The sequence below is a fragment of the Saimiri boliviensis genome, chromosome 13 (assembly GCF_048565385.1).
Source record: "Saimiri boliviensis isolate mSaiBol1 chromosome 13, mSaiBol1.pri, whole genome shotgun sequence".
Classification (NCBI taxonomy): Eukaryota; Metazoa; Chordata; class Mammalia; order Primates; family Cebidae; genus Saimiri; species Saimiri boliviensis.
In genome coordinates this window covers 29581653-29605281 of record NC_133461.1, presented here as the reverse complement: position 1 = coordinate 29605281, position 23629 = coordinate 29581653, and the positions used below count along the sequence as shown (strand labels likewise).

Here is a 23629-nt window from a genome sequence, read left to right as displayed (position 1 = left end):
GGACCCCTAGGCCCTGGAAGGTATCACAGGACCCAAAGGCAGACCCAGCCCTCTCGCACCCATCCCCCACAGGTCCGACTCCTCTCTAGTTTCTGGAGAGTAGGAAAACTGTCAGAAGACGTAAAAAAATAGAGTGAGAAACAAAAGTCCTTTTTACCCCTCCCCTCCCCCGGCTCCCCTTGTTCCATAACAATTATGAAAACTGTTGGATGGGATGGCATTTTGAACATTTACTGCATTCCGGCCAATAAATTCCAACGCTGGATCTGATGGAAAAGCTCCCTTCTCTCCAGCAAGCTCCCTCCCTGGCCCCCTCCCCGAGCACTCCCAGCCCTCATTCCATCTCTCGCTTTACAACCCAATACCAGGGCTTGGCCAGGCCAGGGCCGCACTGTACTTAGAGGGAAAAACAACAGTACGCCAGCCTGGAGACAGTGTGCAGACTGGAAAAGTTAATCATTACTTCTGTCTGCCTCTGTAATCTAATCTCTCCCGCTTGGACACACTCACTGTTCAGCCACCCCAGCCCTTTCACCCCTAAAGCACCCAGGACCTCTCAGACCCGAGCCCCAGAGCCCCACTCCCTCTGGTGGGCCCTCCCACTCCTCACCTCCAGTTAAGAGGTCAAGGGAATAAAAGAAGAATGAAAGGGTCCTCTACCCAGAAGCTGCTGTCACAAGGCTCTGGAGTCCAACTTACACGGCCAGCTGCTCCGTGCTGGGTGCCCCACCTTCCAGAGCCTCCAGGCCTCCCATAAACGTGGGCTCCCATAAATGTGAGCTCCAATCTAGCTGGTTACTGCAGCAGCCCAGCACTGCCCCTCCCCCACCACGCAGGGACAGACTCTCCCCTCCCCCCTTTCTCACTCTCTCTGCCCCAGGATTCACCCTCGAACCCACCCCCCAGTGGCTGGGCTCCCCACCCCATGTGATCAGAATGTGCAGTCACACAAGTCAAAGAGGCCCTGCCATTGGCGGTGCCTTAAAAAATTAAACACAGAATGACCGTAGAATTGAGCAATTCCACCCCTGGGTACATATCCCAGAAGAACTGGAAGTGGGGACTCCAATGGTGTTTGCACATCCATGTTCACAGTAGCACTATTCACACCAGCCAAAAGGCACAAGCAAGTCAAGTGTCCATCAAGCAACGAATCAACCAAACAGGGGATATATCCTTACAATAAAATATTATCCGGCATGAAAAAAGAAGGCAATTCTGACACACGCTACAGCATGGATGAACTCCGAGGCCATTATGTTAAGTGAAATAAGCCGGTCATAAAAGGGCACTCACTGTCTGATTCCACTTCTACGAAGTACCTAGAGAAGGCAAATGCAAAGACAGAAAGGTGCTGGGGGGAGGAAAGGAGGGAAGTTAGTGTTTCTTGGGGACAAACTTTCAGCTAGGGAAGATGAAAAGTTCTGGGAGTGCATGGTGGGGACAATAGCACAACATGAATGTACTTAATGCCACAGAACTCTACACTTAAAAACTGTCAATACGGTAAATTTCATGCGTATTTTACCACAGTAAGAAAAAAGGCCTCAGCTCTCTTAACACTCTCCTTTGCATCCCATAACCTGTCCTCCTCAACACGGCATTCCTGAATCGGGGAATCCACGGTGGGGCTGGGCTTCAGCAAGGATATCGGCCCCCTGCAAATGCATACGAATTGCAGTGTACCGTATCGTCCATTTTTCTGGGCAAAGAGTCCTCAGCTTTCACCCATACTTGAAGAGTTTGCAAGCCAAGAAACACAAAGAACTGCAACCTTTTTATTTTAGAATGGAAGCAGCCGACCGGGCGCGGTGGCTCACTCCTGTAATCCCAGCACTTTGTGAGGCTCAGGTGGGAGGATCACCTGAAGTCAGGATTTCAAGATCAGCCTGGCCAGCATGGTGAAACCCTGTCTCTTCTAAAAAAATAATAACATAGCCGGGCGCGGTGGCTCAAGCCTGTAATCCCAGCACTTTGGGAGGCCGAGGCGGGTGGATCACGAGGTCAAGAGATCGAGACCATTCTGGTCAACATGGTGAAACCCCGTCTCTACTAAAAATACAAAAAATTAGCTGGGCACGGTGGCGCGTGCCTGTAATCCCAGCTACTCAGGAGGCTGAGGCAGGAGAATTGCCTGAACCCAGGAGGCGGAGGTTGCGGTGAGCCGAGATCGCGCCATTGCACTCCAGCCTGGGTAACGAGCGAAACTCCGTCTCAAAAAAAAAAAATAATAATAATAATAATAATAACATAAAATAATAAATAGAATGGAAGTAGACTTTGGCTACCATACAACAGGGGTGTCATTGCCACACCCCTCAAACCCAAGAGACAAAGATCACATATCACTGAATGGACCCGACAGCCAAGTCCAAGCCCTTATTTTGCAGATGAGAAAACTGAGGCCTAGAACACAAAAATGGCTCCTTCAAAGGCCAAGCAGCCAGCCAAGGGACTGAGACACTGAGCCTCAACCAGGACAGCAGGACAGCCTCTAGCAACAGAAACCTGGAGGATGCTGGCCCCACCACTGAAATTCTCTCCTGGCCCTCTCCTGGGACTCGGGAATCCTGCACACCCTATGGGGGAGGGGGGAACTTTTGAATCTTTGCATGTCCCACCTTCCAGGGCTCTTCCCCAGGAAACAGCCCCCAGCGGGGTTTTGATTGTGCCCCCACTGAGCAGGAGATGGGGCCCATCTCTTTGTAAGAACTGTACCCTGTACTCCGATCACACTGAGAACAAACTTCTTGCTTTTCCTTCTCGGTTACTGATTCATGAGGGGGTGGGGCCGGGCTGGCTCAGAGGCCGAGGTGGGGCTGACGAGCTCTTGATGACCCTCACTTAGCCTGCTGGGGACAAGGGGACAAGACACTTAACAGCTTCAGGAGGTGACTGGAAGGTGGGACAGGGGACAGACACGATCATTTAACCTCCAAGTGAGCCACCCCAGAAAATGCAGACAGCTAATCTGCAGATGGCACAGTTGTATCTTGGCGTCTTATTGTTTATGTTCCAGTTGAGTGACAGGCCCAGATCCAAACCTAAGAAAGCAATACTGAACTGAGCACGCAGTCACTGGCCTAAGTTGTCTGAGTTGTCTTGTGGCTGAATGAAACTCTCAACTTTGAAAGATGAAACTGGAGTTGAGACCAGATCTTCCCTTTCTGCTCTGATCAAAACCCCCTAGCAAAAGCAGCTCTCCCAGCCTTTTCCTCCTGGTGGGGCTCCAAAGAGGAGCAAGACGAATAATTCAATTAGTGAACTCCACAGACCTCCTACCCCATCGGTTGGTCCCAGGGGAACAGACAGGGAAGGATGAACCTGAAAATGAAACACCCTGGTAACTCCATCTTAGATTATGGCATCCAAACCCAACCCCAGATGGGCCAGGGCGTCACACACAGGGCTGACACCTCAGAAACGGGTTTGACCTTCACATTTAAAATTAAAAAGCAGGGCCGGTTGCGGTGGCTCAAGCCTGTAATCCCAGCACTTTGGGAGGCCGAGGCGGGTGGATCACGAGGTCAAGAGATCGAGACCATCCTGGTCAACATGGTGAAACCCCGTCTCTAATAAAAATACAAAACATCAACTGGGCATGGTGGCACGTGCCTGTAATCCCAGCTACTCAGGAGGTTGACGCAGGAGAACTGCCTGAACCTAGGAGGCGGAGGTTGCAGTGAGCCGAGATCGCGCCATTGCACTCCAGCCTGGGTAACAAGAGCGAAACTCCGTCTCAAAAAAAAAAAAAAAAAAAAAAAAATTAAAAAGCAAGAGTCTCATCCCCCAGATGGTCTTCATGAGAATCAAGTCCTCTGGAGTTAAAGGGAAAGTCACTCCTGGGCTTTGAAAACATACCCCGTCTCCTCTGGCTGTCAAGACATTAGACACCATCTTTCCAGGCATTTCCCCGCCCCTCGGCTGTGGTCCACTGAGCAGCCTGGCACTAGGCTGGTCATTTCCACTCCGTGCTGCGCCCCAGGTACTACCATGGTCTGGAGAGTGAATTATAACCACAGCTCCTCTTCTTCCTGCTGTCATCTTACAATCATCAGCAAGGAGGCAGGTAGGGAGACAGGCTGGAACCAGAACCCGAGAGACTGACCTCTGTTTATCCACAAGCTTTGCTTTATCTCAGTTCTCAGCAGGCCACACAACAGAAGCAGAAGTGGATGACTCAAGAGCTCTGCCTACCCCAGGGGCCCACCACGGCACCTCCCGGTACCCATGGCCCAGCTTCCTGGAGGGATCAGGCTCCTCTGTCCTGTAGAAGCTGCCCCTGCCTGCCTCCAGATGGAAGCAACTCCTATTCAATCCCTGTTTCCCCCAGCCCCATCCCCAGTGGGGGATGACTCAACATCACCTTCAGACAAGCCATTCCATCTGCCAATTCTTAATTCTATCCGGACCCAGGAACTGGTGCTCTGCATAGCACACAGCCTGGCACACAGTAGGTACTCAATATATATGTGCACCATAAATGAATCACAAGGACACGCTGGCTTCTTCCAAAGCAGTGGGCCCACCCAGCTTCAGACCCAGCAGAGGGAGGCACATGTGAACCCATCCGAGAGGGTAGCCCACCTTCCACACAGCGAGTCAGCCAGAAGGACCAAGTCCCTCTCCAGGACTCCCTGTGGAGGACGCAAGAGGAAAGCCCGTCTGCGCTAGTCTGTGCTAGGCCATGCTCAGCCCGTGTCAGCAGATGCCGCTGAGAGGTGTTTCCAAGGCAGGCGCCAGCCCGCCACCCTCTGTGGGCACACCACCTGCCCATAGCATTCTGCTTTGGCGTCCTGCTCTGTTTGGACAAGTTACCCTCACCAAGTGTTCAACAATGCTTTTACACACCCCAGGGCCCTTGTTGTGTTATGAAAACAAAGCACACCAAGAGCTGGGAGGGTGGGGGTGAGCGTGAGTGGAGAGCGGGCCAGCCACACACAGGTCTCTTTCTTTCTGGTCTCTATCCTAAAGACGGCTCCTTGGCAGCACGGGTGGGGCTGTCCTATGCCCTGTGTCACGAGAACAATGACATCTACAAAGAGGGGATTTAGAAACCTGGAGACGAATCCATGGAACTGGCCTTAATCTACACCACTGGAGGGCTGTGCCAAGCTCCTCTCTGGGAGATGCTTCTAGGTGACCCGTGTCACCCCTTCCTCCAAAGCACAGCACGGTTACTGGACACAGCTGTACCGGGGCGCTCCAAGACCCATTTCCCCTCCACTCCTCACTAGCACCCTAGAAATAGTCTCAGGAAAGTTACAGAACTCCTGGGGGATAAAGGCGACACGGCTTGAAAATACAAAGGTGGCCCTGAGTTCCCAGTGGCCAAATGCCAGGTGCGTCTGTGGGGTAAGCAGCACCGGGGGTGGGGAACAAGGCTAAAGGCGTGAGTAAATTCCTACCTACCCTCCAACAAAAAAAAAAAAAAAAAAAAAAATACAAATTTTTTTTTTTTTTTTTTTTTGCAAGTTAAAACTGAGCTAATGACACTGGGTGGGGCTCGGTGTTGAGGACTCCGAAGCCAAACCAAAATTAGCTCCCAGCCAAGAGCTGCTCCGCCTTACCATGTGGGGAAGGAAGCTGCAAAAGTCATGAAAGATTCTTTAGTAAAATGGGAAATAAGGCAGCAGTTAACATTTCAACTGAAGGTGACCCCTTCTGGTAAAATATTTTTTTTAATAATAAAAATAACATAAAGTTCTCAAACAGCCTTTCTTAAAGAAAATGGCCTAAACCTTCTCGTGGGAGTGGAAGGGAAGGGAAAAAAAAAAAAACGCAACACAGAAACAGACTAGCCACTTCTCAGCCACTACCTTTCACGAACCACTTTTTTCTGGAGTTCTTCTCAAAAAAGAGATGATGCAATTTCCTGTCTTGTCCCAATATTTCCTGTTAACTTACAAGGTGAAAGTTATCGCCCTGTTTTAAATAACTGTCCGCAATGCCGCTGAAAGTCCCTTTCCCCAGCCAGTGCCCATCTCGATCAAAAAAGGTCCCCATCTTAGAATACAAATACCAGCATTTTCTACACATTTAAGAGCTGGCTTCCTGAGAAGCCTGGTTCTCTCTATAGCAGATACTGAATCTACAGAGGCAGCTTCCACGGGAATGGGGGTAGTGGCCCAGATCCCCTAGGTGACCCCACAGGGAGAAAGAGGGGCTGGGGGGCCGTGAGTCCCCCAAATGAGCCAACAGGTTTAGGTACAGTGGCCGGGATCAGGTGAGTGTTGCTTTCTCCATGTGTTAACCACTAAATTGAGAACTGTGCCTCAGCAGTTAATAATATCTTCCCGCTGAAAATAGCCCGGAGAGGAAGCCTCTGTGTGACAGTAGGCAGGCAGCCAGCCTCGGGGCTAGCCATTCAATACTGAGCAGAGGTGGTAGGGCCAGTGGGGACCTCCCGGCGGCTGTGCTTACAGTATCCTCCCTCGAAGGGAGGGCGCCCGGGCCAGTCACCTGCTGCCTCTGCAGCCCTAGAACCTGGGCAAGGACATCACAGGGACTGGGGTCTCCAGCTGCCCAAGAAAGGTCTGGAATCACCAGCTTTGGGAGCCAACCCTGGTACCACCTGGTTCACAGTCACTAGGCTGAGCAGGCCAGGGGGACACCACAGAGTGGGAACAAACGTATTCACTTCCCCCAGCAGAAAGGTCAGGCTGGGAACCAAACCAGAGGGAACTTTCCCGTCTCTCATTTCTGGAATCCACAAAGAAAAAGAGAAGGTTGAAGGATCAACACAGATGTGTCTGCATGTTCAGGTCACACATAGCAGAAGGCCTGTAATCCCAGCATTTTGGGAGGCCGAGCAGGGTGGATCACTTGAAGTCAGGAGTTCAAGACCAGTCTGGCCAACATGGTGAAACCCCGTCTCTACTAGAAAAAAATTAGTAAGGCATGGTGGTGCCTGCCTGTAATCCCAGCTGGTAGGGAGGCTGAGGCACGAGAATGGCTTGAACCGGGGAGATGGAGGTTGTAGTGAGCCGAGATCGCGCCACTACACTCCTGGGTGACAGTGATACTGTGTCTCAAAAAACAAACACACACATCAGAGATCACAGGCAGGCTACCTGCCCTGCTCCCTGGTCCATCAGTGTGCTCCCAAACTTCCCATGCGACCTCCAAAACAAGTGTCTACCATCGGCAGGTCCCAGGCAGCTAACAGAAGTCTCTCCGGCTTGACTCCCTCTAGTCATTGCTCCTTACAGATTAGACCAATATCTGCATGTATTTAAAACCTACCACTGGCCGGGCGCGGTGGCTCAAGCCTGTAATCCTAGCACTTTGGGAGGCCGAGGCGGGTGGATCACGAGGTCGAGAGATCGAGACCAACCTGGTCAACATGGTGAAACCCCGTCTCTACTAAAAATACAAAAAATTAGCTGGGCATGGTGGCGCGTGCCTGTAATCCCAGCTACTCAGGAGGCTGAGGCAGAAGAATTGCCTGAACCCAGGAGGCGGAGGTTGCGGTGAGCCGAGATCGCGCCATTGCACTCCAGCCTGGGTAACAAGAGCGAAACTCCGTCTCAAAAAAAAAAAAAAAAAAAAAAAACCTACCACTGGCCATTTTTTGTCAAAATCGTGGTAAAATACACATAAACTAACATGTGCCACTAATGGCATTGAATACACTGAGACAACGGTGGAGCCATCACCACTCTCCAGTTCCAGAACATTTTCATCCCCCAAAACGAAACCCGGTCCCATGGGTCCCTTTTACAATGCCATTCCTGACAGCAAAGAAAACAGTGGACCATGCAGAGTTACGTGTAATAGTTCTCTCTCAATGTTTCTTTAAGCAAGCAAAAAAATCTACCGGGGGAGCCGAATCCTGAGGGATTTCAGTGTGCGAGCAAGTCTAGGAACCAGCACTTTACAGCTTTTGTTTTCCTCTGCCAGGTGGCAGACACCTGCTTTGAGGGTGCTTCTTCAAGTTCAAGGCCTGGACTGAAGGGAATACAGCCCAGCCTGGCCATCATAATCCTGCAAGGAACAATACCATGGCACAGTAACAGCAACGTTAAGGAAGCAAAGGAAGCCGAAATTGATCATGAATTCTTCAGCATTTCCTCCCTTTCCACTGCCCCACTGGCTTTGAGCTTGCCACGGAGGTCCCATAGGGGTACAAGTCTACGCAGCCATAGCCAGGCTTTGCTAAGGAAAGGCCTAAGTGTATGTGTGTGGAGGAAGCCGAGGGGTAATCAGCGTGCCTGGCCCCCTCCGCCTTTGCTGGCCCAGTTCTGCCTGGGGACAGGATGCGTGAGGCAGCAGCCCATCTTGTCTGGCCGGCAGAGCAGCCCAAATTTGCTCCAGAGATTTTCAATGCTGTCACTCTGTATTTAACCCCTGCCTGACTGCCTCATTCTTTCCAGGACAAAAGGGGTTTTATCAGTAAGCCCTTCTCCAGGGGGAAGTGCATGACCTGGGGCACTGCAGGAGAGGCTGGGTCCAGGACTGGTCTTTACCAGGGTGTGGGTGTGCACCGGGTGAGTCCACCCTAGCTCTGAATCATCCTGTTGGCAGCTGTTTAAGGAGAGGCAGAAGGTGTCCCTGCAGTTCCAGACTGTCATTTCTCATAGTGGCCTGCAGGGTACTGAGGGGATGGGAAGGAAGGAGCTCGCTCATGGTCACGTGCACCTGTCCACCCGAGTCTCCCAAAATCCACGCTCAGGAGCATGTGGGTGAAAGGCCCCCGTACCTGTGAGCTCCACCTGCGCCCCCTGCCCTCACTCCACAATGGCATTAGAGACCCCCGTGAAACCATGAGCTGTTTTGTTGCCAGGCAAGGGGAGGTTACATTTAAAACCAGAGCAGCAGGCACCTAGGCCCAGGCTCCCAGTTCAGGATCACAATTCCAGACAATGAATAATTGTTCACGTGCAGCTGAATAACTTTCCTTAAACAGGATGGAGCAATGTTTCTAAGCTCAACTAAGCTACTTGGTTTGAGCCCAAGTCAACTGTGTACTGAGCCAGGGGCACATTTTCAGATTATCTAGGTATTTCTGAAGGCTCCCCTGTGAGACCATGACAGATGCCAGCAGGGATCAAAGAGGAGGAGAAACATTCTTGGATGCCAAATGGATACTGACTCAAGGACACTCCCATCCCCCAGACTTGGGAACACATGAATTTAAGACCTTAGCAAAGGAGTTGGCCACCCTTGGGTTGGAGGCATGGTGTCGTGTCTCTCCAACAAGAATGACTTCGCACAGCCAAGAGATGGGGTTTCCCAGGACACGTGACCACTTCTGTCTCCATGGCCTCCTAACTCCCTCCTTGAGATCCATGGGAGCACTGCTTTTGAAGTTTAAATAACTACAAGTGGTTGCTGGCTTCCAATCCCTACCCCAACTGGGGAGGTCCATACGGCTGAGGCCCAGCCAGCTCCAGACATTCATCTATACAGGAGGAATCTAGAGGATGAGTCTGCAGCTGAATAACCTGGAACTCACCAGGGAGATGCTGCTCTCTCAACCCACCCAAACCATGACAGCAGACAGGCAAAATGAAAGCCCCCAGACAGAAACTCCAGATGGAGGCTGCAAAGACGCAGCTTCCAACACATGCTTTGCATTCCCAGTGACCCCCAGAAAGCTCTGGGAGCAGAACGAATCCTTTCCATTTCCACCATGGAGCTGAGTCCAGAGTCTTCCCAGCTACACGAGACCTCTCCCAGGTGATGTTCCTGAGCCATGACACATCCACGTCCAAGCAGCAGCAAAGACCTGTTCTGGGGCTGCACACCTTTCAAAAGACACCCACCCTAGAGGGCCGGGCACAGACTGCCAAATCACAATGCAGAATCAATCCACAAACTCCACACCCAAGTCCAAAATTCTTGGAGAGGCCACACTGACATTAACCCACCCGGGTGACAGGGACCCCAGCCTATCCCAGAGCCTGCCTGGGGGCATCTACACTCTCATGTGTTTGGGCACGGGATTGTCTATCTGTACATCTGCGGCAACACCCACCCACCCACTCACCCACCCACTCACACAGACACACACACTCACACACACACACACACACACACACACACACACACAAGCCTGCACCCAGCAATCCATCTGTCTCGGAAAGCCAGCTGTCAAAAATGAAAGTACAATCTCCTGGAAGCAAGTCACTGCCTTCTAAAAATGTCCCGTTTTCCCAGACTGAGGAAACTTGCAGGGGTGGGGTGTGTTTCACTGCAAGTCCCTAAGGACCAGGGCTGTCACCTAGCCCCCCCTCCAACCCCCCAAAACAAAGCTGCAATGCTGGAATTCCAACCTGCAGCCAACAGCCCCGCCCCCAGGGCTCCTACCCGCCCACTCCCCTTCCTCCCAGGCAGCTTGCAAGGGCGCAGGAAAGGGAAGGGCCAGCCTTGGAGTCACCCCGGCATTTCAGGAGGGGGCAGGCCTCTGAGCACACCCCACCCCCACCTCCGAGGCACCACATTTTCACATTCGGCTGTTTTTTCTTTCCCTTCTTCCCTTGCCAAGAGAATCAAGCCCTGGCTCCTGCTGCCGACCTTCCTCCCACCCTAAACTGAGCCCCATTCATTTAGCCTGCTCTCAGCCAGGGCAGGACAGGAAGGAAAACAGCACACAGGGCCTGTGAAAGAGGCTCAGAGAGGTTATTTCAAGGAGGAGGAGGAGGGAGAAACTCCTCGCAGGCGTTTTCACTGCTCCCCACATTGCTGCAGGGCTCCCACCCCCCAACCTCAGCATCTGGCTATGCCCCTCCCCCCATCCAGCCCTGCCACATCCAGCCCTGCCACTGGCCTCATCCTCAGCAAGGCAGGCACACCCAGGTCACCCCCCATGGGATGATCCACTTCTTGAAGAGAAGGAGGTTTGGGCTTTCTCCATTTACAAAACTCTCTGCCTTGGACAGGGGCCAATGAAGTTCCCTTTTGGAAGGCATTCTCACTACAAAGAGGACAGCTCTAGGCTTTCTCGTGCCCATCACCTCCCCTCCAGATGCCCCCAAACCAGTGACATCAACCCCCAAAACACTGTCTCCAACCTACTCTCCTCACCATGGTCCATTACGAATACACTGCTCCAACTCTGCACGGAAAGAAGAAAAAGCTCCAACTCTGAACCCTTCGGAATTAGTCAAACAAGAGGTGAAATTCAAAACAAATGCTCTTTCCATGTGGAGGCCCCCCTCTTTTTTCTTTCTGCAGTCTTGTTAAGCCACACTGCCCCTCAGAGTCACTGAGCCTTCCTGGCAGCTCCTTATGAATCTCTGTGTCTGCAATTACCTGAGGAGTGAGCAGAAGGAGTTAATGATTGTTTTACCCCCAGTTTCTTTCTAGGACTGGAAGAGCTTTGGGGAACAAAAAGCTCACCCATCTTCGGGCACGGTGGCTCACGCTTGTAATCCCAGCACTTTGGGAGGCTGAGGTGGGTGGATCACCTGAGGTCAGGAGTTTGAGACCAGCCTGGCCAACACAGCGAAACCCCATCTGTACTAAAAATACAAAAAATTCGCTGGGTGTGGTGGTGGCGGATGCCTGTAATCTCAGCTACTTGGGAGGCTGAGGCAGGAGAATTGCTTGAACCCAGGAGGTTGCAGTGAGCTGAGATCACACCATTGCACTCTAGCCTGAGCGACAGAGTGAGACTCTGTCTCAAAAAAAAAAAAAAAAAAGGCCGGGCGCGGTGGCTCAAGCCTGTAATCCCAGCACTTTGGGAGGCCGAGGCGGGTGGATCACGAGGTCAAGAGATCGAGACCATCCTGGTCAACATGGTGAAACCCCGTCTCTACTAAAACTACAAAAAATTAGCTGGGCATGGTGGCACATGCCTGTAATCCCAGCTACTCAGGAGGCTGAGGTAGGAGAATTGCCTGAACCCAGGAGGCGGAGGTTGCGGTGAGCCGAGATCGCGCCACTGCACTCCAGCCTGGGTAACAAGAGCGAAACTCCGTCTCAAAAAAAAAAAAAAAAAGACCATCCATCTCATGAGGGTTTCACAGGTCACATGGCAGGGAGGGTGAGGAGGTGCTCAGGCTGGCATCTCAGCCTGGTGTCATCATTTCCTCCAGCCAGGGAGACAGACAAGATGTTATCAATAACACAAACCTTTCGAAAGCTGCCACTTCCCTTGCTTATTTCATGTGGTTTGGAGGGGCTGGGGCTCCTCCCTGCACATTCAGGGTTTAAAAAATAAAACCATCTAACAACATCCTGAATGTGTTATTCTGCTGAGACCCTTTCCTCTCATTGGCCTTCTTTCTTTCAAGAATTCTCTCAGCCTTAGAAAGCAGAAAAGATGCAGCTCACACACTGCTGCCTGTTCTCTCTCCACGAGGCCTCTCTGTCCACTCCCACCCTCCTGCCTCAAGCCCCTCCCCTCTCTGGGTCCCTCTTTTTCCTGCCCAATTCTCACTAGAAGCTTTGAGTAAACAATACCCTCAGATAATAGTCAGAATATATATTGCATTGAAATGAAAACAAACAAGGGTCTCCCTAAAGACTTTCTCAGCAAGCTCAGTTCCTGGAGAGGAGCGCCAGGGAGGGAACCGTCTGGAATGCACTTTGCCTGGGCCAGCCATGGATTAAACACTTCACCAAGCAGTAAGAGGACACACCTCGACCCGGCACAGCTTCTATTCCAGCTGCTACCACGTGATCCTACAGGCAAAGAAATGCCAAATGCCCAAAACTCTGCTGGCATTTCTTTGTTTTTAAGGTTTTCCCTCTTGCTTCAGCCAGTTCTTAGAAAATCTAGTGATGACACGTGATGGGGATGGAAAAACAGGTAGAAGTAGGATTTCTTCAGAAAACATGAAATGCATCCCATGTACATTGCCAGTAAGTTTCTCTAAGCATTTGTGTCTATTCACCTCCTGAGGACAACAATCCTCTGGTGACCCACTGCCTCTCAGCCAGCCCCATGACCCCTAGCACTGGCATTCCAAACCTTCACGCACACCGGGGGACCCTGAGAAAAACCTGTCCCACTGTGGGACAGTTATAGCTCCTACTATTGGCGGTGCTCCCACCCTGGTGCTCCCAGCCCAGGACATGTGCTACAAAATCCTAGAGCAAGCTGGGCTGGGAATCAGAACTTGGGAGGAAGCCTCAGATCTACTCTGAAACCCCATCGTACACTTGGGATCTGTCTTCAACAAGTTCCTTAAAGACAGGTCCATTCCCTTGACATTCCCCATGCACCACGGGAAAAGCAAAAAACAGCTCAAATGCATGAGTTAATGACACCAAAGCCACCAAACTGAAGCCCCTCCAGCCAGGAGCTGCTTCAAAAAATCACTGGGAAACACTTCACACACCAAAGTAGTCTGTCCCCAGCTAGCTGCTGTCTCCCTGTCCATGGAACAGACCCAGAATCCGGGCTCATAAAGGACTGCAGGCTAAAGAGCTGAAGGGCACCACAATGCCACCGCCAGTGCACCCAGCTCAGGGCACATAAAAATGAGAAGGCAATCCAGACCAGCTGGGATGGCGGAGGGCCACCCCCATTCCTCCAGTCTCTAGCAATTTCAAGAAACCTTGGAACTGCCAGGAAAATAAGAGAAAGCATCTTACCTGAAAGCCCCCCAGGGGCCAGATAATTCGTTCCCCCTGTTTCAGCGGAGGAAGGCACAGCATCTGGACAGTCTGCTGTGGATTTGAAAAGGGGGAGAGAAGGAAATAAATACACAAATAAAAACACCAAGATCCATCTTTAAGCACATCCTAAACAGCATGAAAGACAAACCACACATTCCAAAAGGCTGACTCTCGGCCTCGATGCTGATTATTAATGGTCTGCTCAGGCTTCACGGCCCATCTTAAGACAGACCACAGCACCTTGTCACCCGTCTGGGCTCCGGGCAGCCAGTTAATCATTACTCCAGTCAGGCTCAATCAGACTGGCTGGAATTTCTCTTGCATTACCAGTCCCGCATTGAGGATCCCAGGTGGTTCCCAAGGTCAAAGGAGGTTTGGGTTGGACTTTTTCAACCCTGGTTGCTCTGTCATCCCTCATCAAGGGCAAAAGCCTCCCTCCTTGGAGCCCATGTCCTCCCTGCCTTCATCCTTCTAAAGACAGGTTCCCCAGGCTGAACGTGGTGGCTCACGCCTGTAATCCCAGCACTTTGTGAGGCTGAGGCTGGCAGATCACCTGAGGTCGGGAGTTTGAAACCAGCCTGATCAAAAATGGAGAAACCCTGGCTCTCCTAAAAATACAAATTTAGCCAGGCATGATGGCAAATGCCTGTAATCCCAGCTACTCAGGAGGCTGAGGCAGGAGAATCACTTGAACCTGAGAGGCAGAGGTTGCGGTGAGCCAGGATTGCTCCACTGCACTCCAGCCTGGACAACAAGAGCAAAACTCCATCTCAACAACAACAAAAAAAGACAGGTTTCCCAGTTCTTGAGAACATTCACAAGATTGGTGTTAGGCTGCAGCAACTTCTTTTCCCTTTTTAATTGAGGAGTAACTTAAGTATAACAAAGTATACAAATCCCAAGTAGACACAATGAATGTTACTCATGTATACACCTGTGTAACCACCACCAGATCAAGACAGAGAACATTCTCAGCAAGGCTCCCAGCCGGAGGGGAAATGTTCTACCTCTTCCAGGCTAGTCCAAACCCCTCATCCCTGGAAACTTTCCCAGGCAACCCCAGACCTGCAAGGATCTCTGCCCTCAGTTCCTATAAAACCTTTCTGGCACCCAGCACTTGGAGTTTCCTCACTGATTTTTACCTTTAGATTGCATCTGCCCTTAACTAGACTATAAGCTTCTCTTCAACTTTTCTGTCACCCTCAGGTACTCAGCACAGTGACCTCACCATTAATGAGGATAATGACAATTCCAGCTGAGAAACAGAGACTCCACAACCGCCCTCCAAGCAATTAAAGCGAAAAATAATGTCCATGAACCACAACTAATTAGTCCCATGAAACACAAATATACAAGACCCTGTAAGCTTGTCACGCACCACTGACAGCGCCAAACTTCCTAAAGTCCTAGCAGAGAGCCCGGCTAAGGAACGATGCTGCCCAGATCTGCAGCAAACACAGCAGGTTGGATTGCACAGACACCAGCCTCCTACCCCAGGCCGCTAGGACAATGTCCCTGTGGGTTTCCAATTGGAACCACTTGGCCACGCTGGCAAATAGGAAAGCCAGAAAAAAAGAGCAGCCAGGGGCCAGCAGCCCGTGGGAATCCTCTAGTGGCCAACGCATACCCCCAAATCATCTCTGGGTTTCTGCCGTCTGCCCCCTTTAATGCTAAGGTTCTCTCTCTAACTCAGGGTCACTCTTTCTCCCACATTCTCCAGGCTGGAAGGACAACTTTCCAAGAACTCTCCTGAGCAGGGGAGAGGCAGAAGTGGAGGCAGGAGTGGGGGTGGGAATGGCCGAGATGGGCCAGGGAGAAAGAAGACTGTGTGTGTAATCTGATTTTATCAGGGTAGAGTCTAATTCCTAACAGGAATATACAGTTCTACAGGATACACTTAATCAAACAGAAAACAATAGGGGCAGGCAGGAAATGGAGTTACTTGTTAAATGGTGTGTACCCTGCACTTTCTAAACCATTTTGATGGCCTTCATCGTTTTCCAGAGATAGGCTTCTCAACCCTCTCCTCCACCCGCTCCCCCCAGATGGAAGATACCCCCACATTAAACATGACGACGTATCCAAAGCCACACCCCTCACCTTTGGCTGGCAGAATCCCAGGGGCAAGGTGTGTTTCAAAGGAAAAGCCCGGCATCTCAGAGCAGAGCTGGGACCACATTCAGGGTGTCAGCCCATCTCAGATCAAAGGTAAGCCAGCTCCATGCAGGCAACCACAAGCGTTTTTACGAAATGGTGCTCTGCCCTTCTGCAGTGGCTTTGATCTCAGGAGGGATTTACAAACGTTAATTAGGCCTCCCTACCACCCCTGTGAAAAAGCAAAGTATACCTGTTCCACAGGCACCCAGGGAAACTGAGGCCTCACTGACTCGCTCAGAGGGCCACCCAGTGAGCCAGGCTATCCCCAAAGAGTCCAACCCCTATTCCCATAGCTCTCACTCCCCAGGCAGGCCATGGAGTCCCTGCCCTCTTTACTGGAGGTGGCCTGGCCATCCAGACTGGCTTCAAGGATAAAGGAGCCATACCTCCATCTCTCACCCACAGAAATGCTCTGCATTAGACACATCTCTAAAGTGAGGGTCTCACCTTAGGCCTGTGTGGTCTCTTCTCCAGAACCCAGGCAGACAGAAGCTCTAGGCCACTCCTGACTCATGCAACACTAAATATTACCAAGTCCTCAGTAAGTGCTAGGTTCTGAGAGAGAAAAAGACTCATTCCTTCTTCCAAGCAGCTCCAACAGAGTCTTTGAAAACCCGACCCATAGGCACAAGGTAAGGGAGCTGGGAGTCCCACCACAACTGTGTTCTGAGCTTTTTTTTTTTTTTTTTTTTTGAGACGGAGTTTCGCTTTTGTTACCCAGGCTGGAGTGCAATGGCGCGATCTCGGCTCACCGCAACCTCCGCCTCCTGGGTTCAAGCAATTCTCCTGCCTCAGCCTCCTGAGTAGCTGGGATTACAGGCACACACCACCATGCCCAGCTAATTTTTTGTATTTTTAGTAGAGACGGGGTTTCACCGTGTTGACCAGGATGGTCTCGATCTCTTGACCTCGTGATCCACCCGCCTTGGCCTCCCAAAGTGCTGGGATTACAGGCTTGAGCCACCGCGCCCGGCCTGAGCTTCTTAAGTACTGTTAAAGACAGAGGAGCCCCTCCCCACCAACTACACCACTGTTATATCCCAAGGATCCCAGCTTTGCCCCAGGTAGTTTACTCTACCCAGAACTCAAATGAACCCTGGTTACAGAAGAACACCGCACTGTATTGGAATCCTCAAATTTCTAGGTGGGCACATCATCGTGCCTGTAACATGAATAAATGAACCAATGAATGAAAGAATGAATGAATGAATGAGCTACTCTCTTTCATTGCTGATTTTAAAAGAGGCCTAGAAAAGTTAAGAGGAATCTGAGTTAAGAGGCAAATGCAGTGCCAGATCTCAGGTCAAGATGCCAGACTTCCAACCTAGATTTGGAGGCTGGATCTGCCAATGGACACTGGCCACCTGGGTCCCCCAAGAGCTCACCCAGCAACCCCCCAAGGCCAGCCATTCTTCAAATCTTTCAGACCATCAGATACAATGAACACTGGACACAGAGCCCACACAGCTATTCCCGAGACCCAGTTTTAAACAGCAAATTCTGATTTCTTGTGGGATGCGAAGGTGGGGATGTCTTTCTGACTTCTGACAGCCACAAGTCACAACCGGCTTGCCTTAGGTTCAGTCATGTGAACACTCTTTCAAAGATGGCTCTGCTGGTTAAACCACACAGCACCTGGGTGTCTAAAGTCCAGGCCTCCCAGATGCTGGGTGGAGTGGCTTCAACTACAGCCACATGGAGCTTCCAGCTTTGAGGCCTCTGCATCTCCAAAGGGTGCAGGGGTGCCAGGACCCAGCCCCATTCCCATCACCTTTTTCCAAGATGGAGACTTCAGGATGTATTCCTTTAACTGTGTAACTGGTTAAGATTATAACAGTTGTCCACTGCAAAACTTTGTACCTGTTTCACCTATTAACCCAAGACCAAAAATTCAACCTAGAACTTAAAGAAACTGAAGAATGTAAATGGTCCATCTAGATTCCTGGGCCAAACATTATCCCATACGCAAGACGGGGATGAAAACCTGGGTCGGCGCCCATCTGTGGTCTGACCTCAATGCCCCTGGCCACAGAAGCTGGCAAAACCAGCCCCAGACCTGTGGGAGGGGGGTGTGTTCCACCCCCAGACCTGGCGGTCCTCCAATGTGGCAGGACAATTCCCCTCCAGGGGGCTTTGTCTATTACTGATGCTAAATTCTTACACAACAGCGCCTTTTCTCATTTATTTCTTTTGTTCTATTTCAACAAAACATTTTGGGTGAGTAACCAGATGTCTTAGTTTCCGATCGGCAGGTTAATCACTTCCTATTGGCTGATCTGGAGAACTTTTCTCCCCCTTGGAAATGGCACATTCCTGTCTCTGTGGCTTCTCTGTTTACACACATTTTGCTACCTAATGTCAACACTTGCTAATGAATAAATAGATCACTCCACTCGCGGAAAATGAGGTCCGGGCCGGCAGAAGGACTGCTTAAATCCTGAGAACAGATTTATCCCAGAGTCTTTGCAGGAAACTAAAGGGAACATGGCCTTTCTTTTCTATGGGTTTTGGAGGTTTCTGCAAACATTTACCCCCGCTGGTTTTTACCCCTGGGGCTAAGGTCACTGTTCTCTCTCTTTTAAGGAAAACCTCCAAATTTGAAAAATATGAAAGGAAAAACAAAAACAGGTCAGAGGTGGCCCCTTGGAAAACTAACTTCATAAAAAGAATTCTTAACTCTTTCAGCCAAAACCCAGTCAAGTTACAGTCTTTAGGAAAACAGAGCTTGGTAATTCCAGTGAACCTTTGTTACAAATACAGAGAGCTGGGTATCTCCTCATTAATAACCATTGATCTGGTGTTTTGTAAATCGAAAGCAAAATATCACATGCTTTGTGGGCCACTTATTAGAACGGGCACCAGGCAAGCAGGAACGCCTTCCCAACTTGAGGGAGCTGGTGGAGTCCCAGGAGGGTTGGCTGCAGAGTATGGGCTTCGGTTACACGTTCATTAAAGTATTTAATTTATGACAACGCCCCAGCAAAACTTTTAATTAGTGGGGGGAAAAGCCCAACAGCCAAAACACATGAGGCGGAAGGAACTGCAGAATTCCAGGAGCTAAATGGTGCCCAACCCTTCATTTTTCCTTCTCCCAGAACCCTGGCAAAATAAAATGTCCCAAGTATTAATGTTTTTACAGGCACCAGTATACAGGGCACAAAAACCAAGGTTACATACAGCCTGTACTTTTAGCAAAGAGATCTATCTCCTACTGTAAGAAGGAGTGCCAGGAATTGAGGCTCGTCCTTGTGTCGCCCCCAAGTTCATTTTGCTGACCCTGCCCCCAGCACTGTGAGGTCCAGAGGAGGATCACCTGTGCTGCTGCGGGCTAGAAGTTGAATGCAGACAACCACAACAGGGCTGGTGCCAGTCTCAAATGGGCTGCCCTGGCTCCATGCCAGCCAGTGACAAAGCAACAGACAGGCAGAGCTATGCTCAAAACTTTGATGGTCCCTACGGAGCATACTGAGAAAGCCCCGGGAAAGGGTGACTTGCAAGTGACTGGGGCAGGGGGAACCCACTATTCTTTAACTGGCTGTTGCCTCTATTGAAATGTTCTAGTGTCTACTCCAGACCAAAGTTTTCTTTGTACCTTTTAAAAACGTCTTCCCATCCATCTAATCACCCTTTCCAGATGCTCCGGCACTCACGAAGTCTCCAAGCTTTCCCCACCAACCAGTCCTATTTGGGTCCCAAGATACTTCTTTCAGAACTAAAAGCATCCACGTGTTAAAGCCGAGCCCCCAGGCCACAGAGTGCAAATACGTGAAAAAAGAACAAAACGTAAAGCACATCAAGGGTACGTCTTTGCAAAAACAAACAAACAAACAAACAAACAAAAACAAAACAAAAACCCAGCCACAACAGAAAAATTCGCCAAACTTCCAACAGAGGAAACCTAGAACCAACCTGAAGCAAGCCTGGCACCTTCCTTCCCAGGCCTTTGCCTACACATAGAAGCCCAGGTTCTACAGGCTCTATTTCTAACTTCGATAGGAAGGGTTTTTTTAAAAATCAGCTACTCACCAGTTGGTTTGAGAAAATCCATCGGGTATCTGGAGTAAGGAGGAGGGGGAGACTCTGAAATTAAAAAAGCAAGAGAAAATAAAGGCCCAGCCATGAGAAAAAGAGATAGAAACTTATGATAACAGAGGCATTCTTTTAGCCCAACTGTTTGTCTTAGCTGTGGGGGTTGGAGGCAGGGCCGCGAGGCGGTGATTGCCTTGATATTTAGCTGTCAGATAAACAAAAGAGGCCGCCTGGCGCCAGCCTCGGCGCTCTGCTCCTCCACGTCTGCGGCCGACGCCGCCGCGCTCGGCTGGCCCGGCTGGAAACCAGTGGCTCAGCCGGGGCCGCGCACTTCACAGTTCACAGGGCGGGGGGCGACCGTGCCCCCTCCTCGTCGGCAGACTCCAGACCCAGTTCCCAACAACCCCGGCTCCCCGCCCCGACCCGCCCCCCAGGGGTGCAATTCACCTCCGCCCCCGCCGGTCCGCTGGGCACCCGCGCCGGGGACACGGGGCTCCCCATTCCCAGAGCACTCGGGAGATGCATCCCAAGCGTGCTGGTGAACTTGGGGGATCTGCGGACACCCGGGGTGAACCCACACAACACACTCCGTGTACAGAAATGTAGAGAAAAGGAAGGAACGGAAAAAGCAGAGAGAATAAAAGCGAAGGAGTTTCAGGGTCTCAGCAGAGAAGTCCAGGCCCCAGCGCAATAAGGGGAGACAACGTCACCGGGGCGCCGGGGGCCGACTATCTAACTAGACTTCTCTGTCCAGAAGAAAGGAAAAAGTAGGGGACACCCAACTTCTCCTGGCTGTTTGTTCCTCAGCACCCTGGAACTGGCAGAGTTGAAAGGAGATACCCAGTTCGGCCTTCCATCCTAACCCTCTTTGCCCCAAAACTCCAAGGCTGCACGGCCACGGCAGTATCTGAGCCACTTGTGTTCAACGTGATTATCCGTATTTACTAAAGGAGAGGATTCCTTCCAGCTTTCACAGCTCGCTTCTCCCAACCTTCCTTGGCGGGCTTGGACCGAATCCAACTCGGCCACACACCTTAACGCCTTTCCGGGTGCGGGGAGGCGTGGCCCCCCACCTCCCTCTGCACCCCCTTGTTGATCCGGAAATGAAGGCGTCTAATTTTTAACCGCACGTCTGGTACACTGTGTGCAGGAGCAGTGCCCACAGACCCTTTCGGGGCAACACAGGAGAAAACCTGGAAGGGAACCCCCAGGGAATGCCCTTCGAGTTTCCCGGTGTCCCTTCTCTACTTTTCCCAACAAGTCTCCTCCCAGGAGGGGCTGTACACTCCCCCTGGAGGGGTGGCTGCATACGCACTGCCCTAGGGGCTTTTCTTCCAGCACTGGCGCGCCGGAAAATATTGGGGGTGGCGGGGCAACTTCTTACCTAGTTCGCAGAGTCTGCTAAGGTGATGGGGGTTGCAGCACACCAGCTCGGGGTTGATCTTCCCGTAAGATTCACAGCAACACAGCCTCTTGACTTCCGAGGAATGCCTGAGATCCGGCCACCTGAACACTTTGCACAGCAGGAGGGGGAGCGAGTAGGACGAGGGCGGCTGCGCAGGCTGCGCGCTGGCGGGCGCCCCCGGGCCCAGCCTGCAGTCCAGGCGGCCAGGCAGCAGGAGGCACGCGGTGCGCGTCCCGCCGCGGGACTCCACGGCCTGGAGCAGCAACTCCAGCTGCCGCTCCTTCAGTTTCTTGAGCACCGAGTGCGTGAGCGCCTTCAGATCAGCCTCGGCGCCCCCAGCCGCGCCGGCGCCCACGGCTGGGGGGTGGGGATGGTGGTGACCTTTGGCACCTCGGACCGCCTTGCCCAGGCAGCATCCAGCCCTGCCCGCGCCACCGCCACCAGCCCCATGCGCTCGACTGTCCGTCGCCCCTTCTCCCCGCAGCTCGCCTCCTCCGCCGCCGCCCCCCGCGCCCTCCTCCTCGTCCTCGCCGCCGGGCGCACGGCTCCTCCAGAGACGCCGGACGAGCGCAGATCGTTTGGTCCTGAACATGCGGGGCGAGGAGGCGAGGAGAAAAGTCGTTTGCCGGCTAAGGAGCGAACATGACCTCCGCACACCATGAAGAAGTCGGGCTCCGAGTTGGGGCAGCAAGCGCAGGCGACAGCAGCAGCAGCAGGGGCCCGGGCAGTAGCGGCGGCGGCCCGAGGGGCGCTCCGTGGCATGCGCCAGTCTCCCGGAGGCCGGGGCGCGCGCGGGGGCCCGGGGGCGCCCGCCGGGGATCGGGGGCCTGCGCTCCGGCTGCCCCACCCCGCGCGGCCCGCGCCCTGCGCGGCTCTCGGGCCCCGGCGCGCCCCGGAGGAACCCGGCCGCCGCTTTCCTGGGGACGGCCGAGCCTGCCCCCGTCGGCGCCTCCCCAAAAAGAGGCCCCCCCGCAGTGGCTCCCGAATGTCGGGCTCGCCAGCCTCGGCTTCCTACATGGAAGATCAGCTGGGGCAAAAAACGAAAGGCGTTCGGCTGGGCTGCTGGAAAAAGGAAAAAGCCTCTTTCCCCCTTGCTAAGCAACTTAATTTGGGGGTGGGGAGAAGCAGGCAATTAAAAAAAAAAAGAGAAGCAAGCACGCGATTTATTTTTTTCCTCTATATCCTTAGTAACCGGATCTCTTCGAATTTTGTGCACACGAAGGCTCAGGGGAGGGGGCCGAGTGGACTTCACCCCGCAGGAGACGTCTGGCGAAATAAGGCTCTCTCAAAACCTAACAACCAAAATATGCAAAGCTCCAAATGAAAAACACCACCTCCACGGACCTCGGAGGTCTGGGGGCGTCGGGCTGGAGCTGGGGCTTAAAAAAAGAAAATGTTTACAAAGTGTACAAGATGTTTGAGGGGTGGAAAAACGCATCCACGAGTTACACCCCTCCCCTTTTTTTCCTTGCAGAGCCCCGCTGGTCTTCCTCTCCTTTTCTTCTGCCAAAATTAAAAAAAAAAAAAAATCGTGTATTTTTTTAATCCACAGAAAGCTTTGACTAGACTGCTTCAATCCTGCGCATCTTGGTGATTTAGGGGAGTCTCTGGTCTTCCCTCCTGCGCGCCTGGGGGCTCAGGTCCTCAGCGGGGACTTCCTCGAGGCTGGCGGGGGCGCAGGGGCAGAAGATGCTGCGGCGGCGGCTGAGCCCTGCGGGGCTGACAGCACAGGGGAGGGCGGCGCGGCGGCGGCGGCGGCGGCGGGCCCCAGGCGGGTAGCGCGTTCTCGCCCCCCTGGGCACAAGCTGCTTGCTAGTGCGGGGGCCGCCTGTGTCCCTTCCCCTGGCCGCGGCTGGCCGCCGGGGCTCCCCGCGTGGGCTGCTCGCTTCGACCCAGCTGCGGCGGCAAGAGGCCCCGGTGTCCTCTCGGCGCCTCCTCCTCCGAGACTCTCCTCGTCGCGCCCGGGAGCCTCCTTGTCCCCCGTCCGCCCTCTCCTGGCGCTCGGGTCCTTCTGCCGCCGCCAAGGGCTCGCCGCGCCGCACTCAGGGGCTCCGGGGCCGGGCGCTCGGCGGCTCGGCGCCGACGGGCTGGCTCTGTCTCGGGCAGCTCTCTCCCGCGCGGCCAGCGGACCGAGCACGGCGCCCGGCTGGCTCGGCTGGCGCGGCTTGGGGACAGGCTCTTCCGTGCGCCGAGCAGCAAGCGAGTGTGCCCGGGGCTCGCCGCCTCCCGCAAGGCCTCCCGCCCCCGCCCCCTTCCCTCCCCCTTCCTCCCTCTTCCCTCCCCCGCCCCCAGCCGCCGCCGCCGCCGCCGCCGCCGCCTCCTCCTCCTCCTCCCCGCCCCCCCGTCCACCCCCCCCCTCCGGCCCTCTGCTCGGCTGGTTCCACTGCGCAGTGGCGCGCCCGGCTCCGGCCTCGTCACGTGGCCGTCTAGACACCCTGTCGCTTTAAAAAAAAAAAAAAAAAAGCGATT

At 52.8% G+C, this 23629-nt stretch overlaps 1 protein-coding gene across 2 annotated transcripts in view; it reads right to left on the bottom strand.

The window, feature by feature from the left end:
• Positions 1–23409, bottom strand: part of SMAD7 (SMAD family member 7) — a 33152-nt gene extending 9743 nt beyond the window's left edge. The window contains exons 1-3 of one of the 2 annotated variants that reach the window (XM_003926080.3): positions 21140–23409; positions 19753–19806; positions 13546–13620 (exon numbers count right to left, since the gene is read on the bottom strand). In XM_003926080.3, the coding sequence (XP_003926129.1) occupies positions 13546–13620; positions 19753–19806; positions 21140–21752 (742 nt within the window). In that variant the 5' untranslated portion in view covers positions 21753–23409. The remainder of the gene's footprint in view (positions 1–13545; positions 13621–19752; positions 19807–21139) is intronic. The other variant, XM_010336843.3, reaches the window with a different exon arrangement.
• Between the last annotated feature and the right edge of the window lie 220 nt (positions 23410–23629).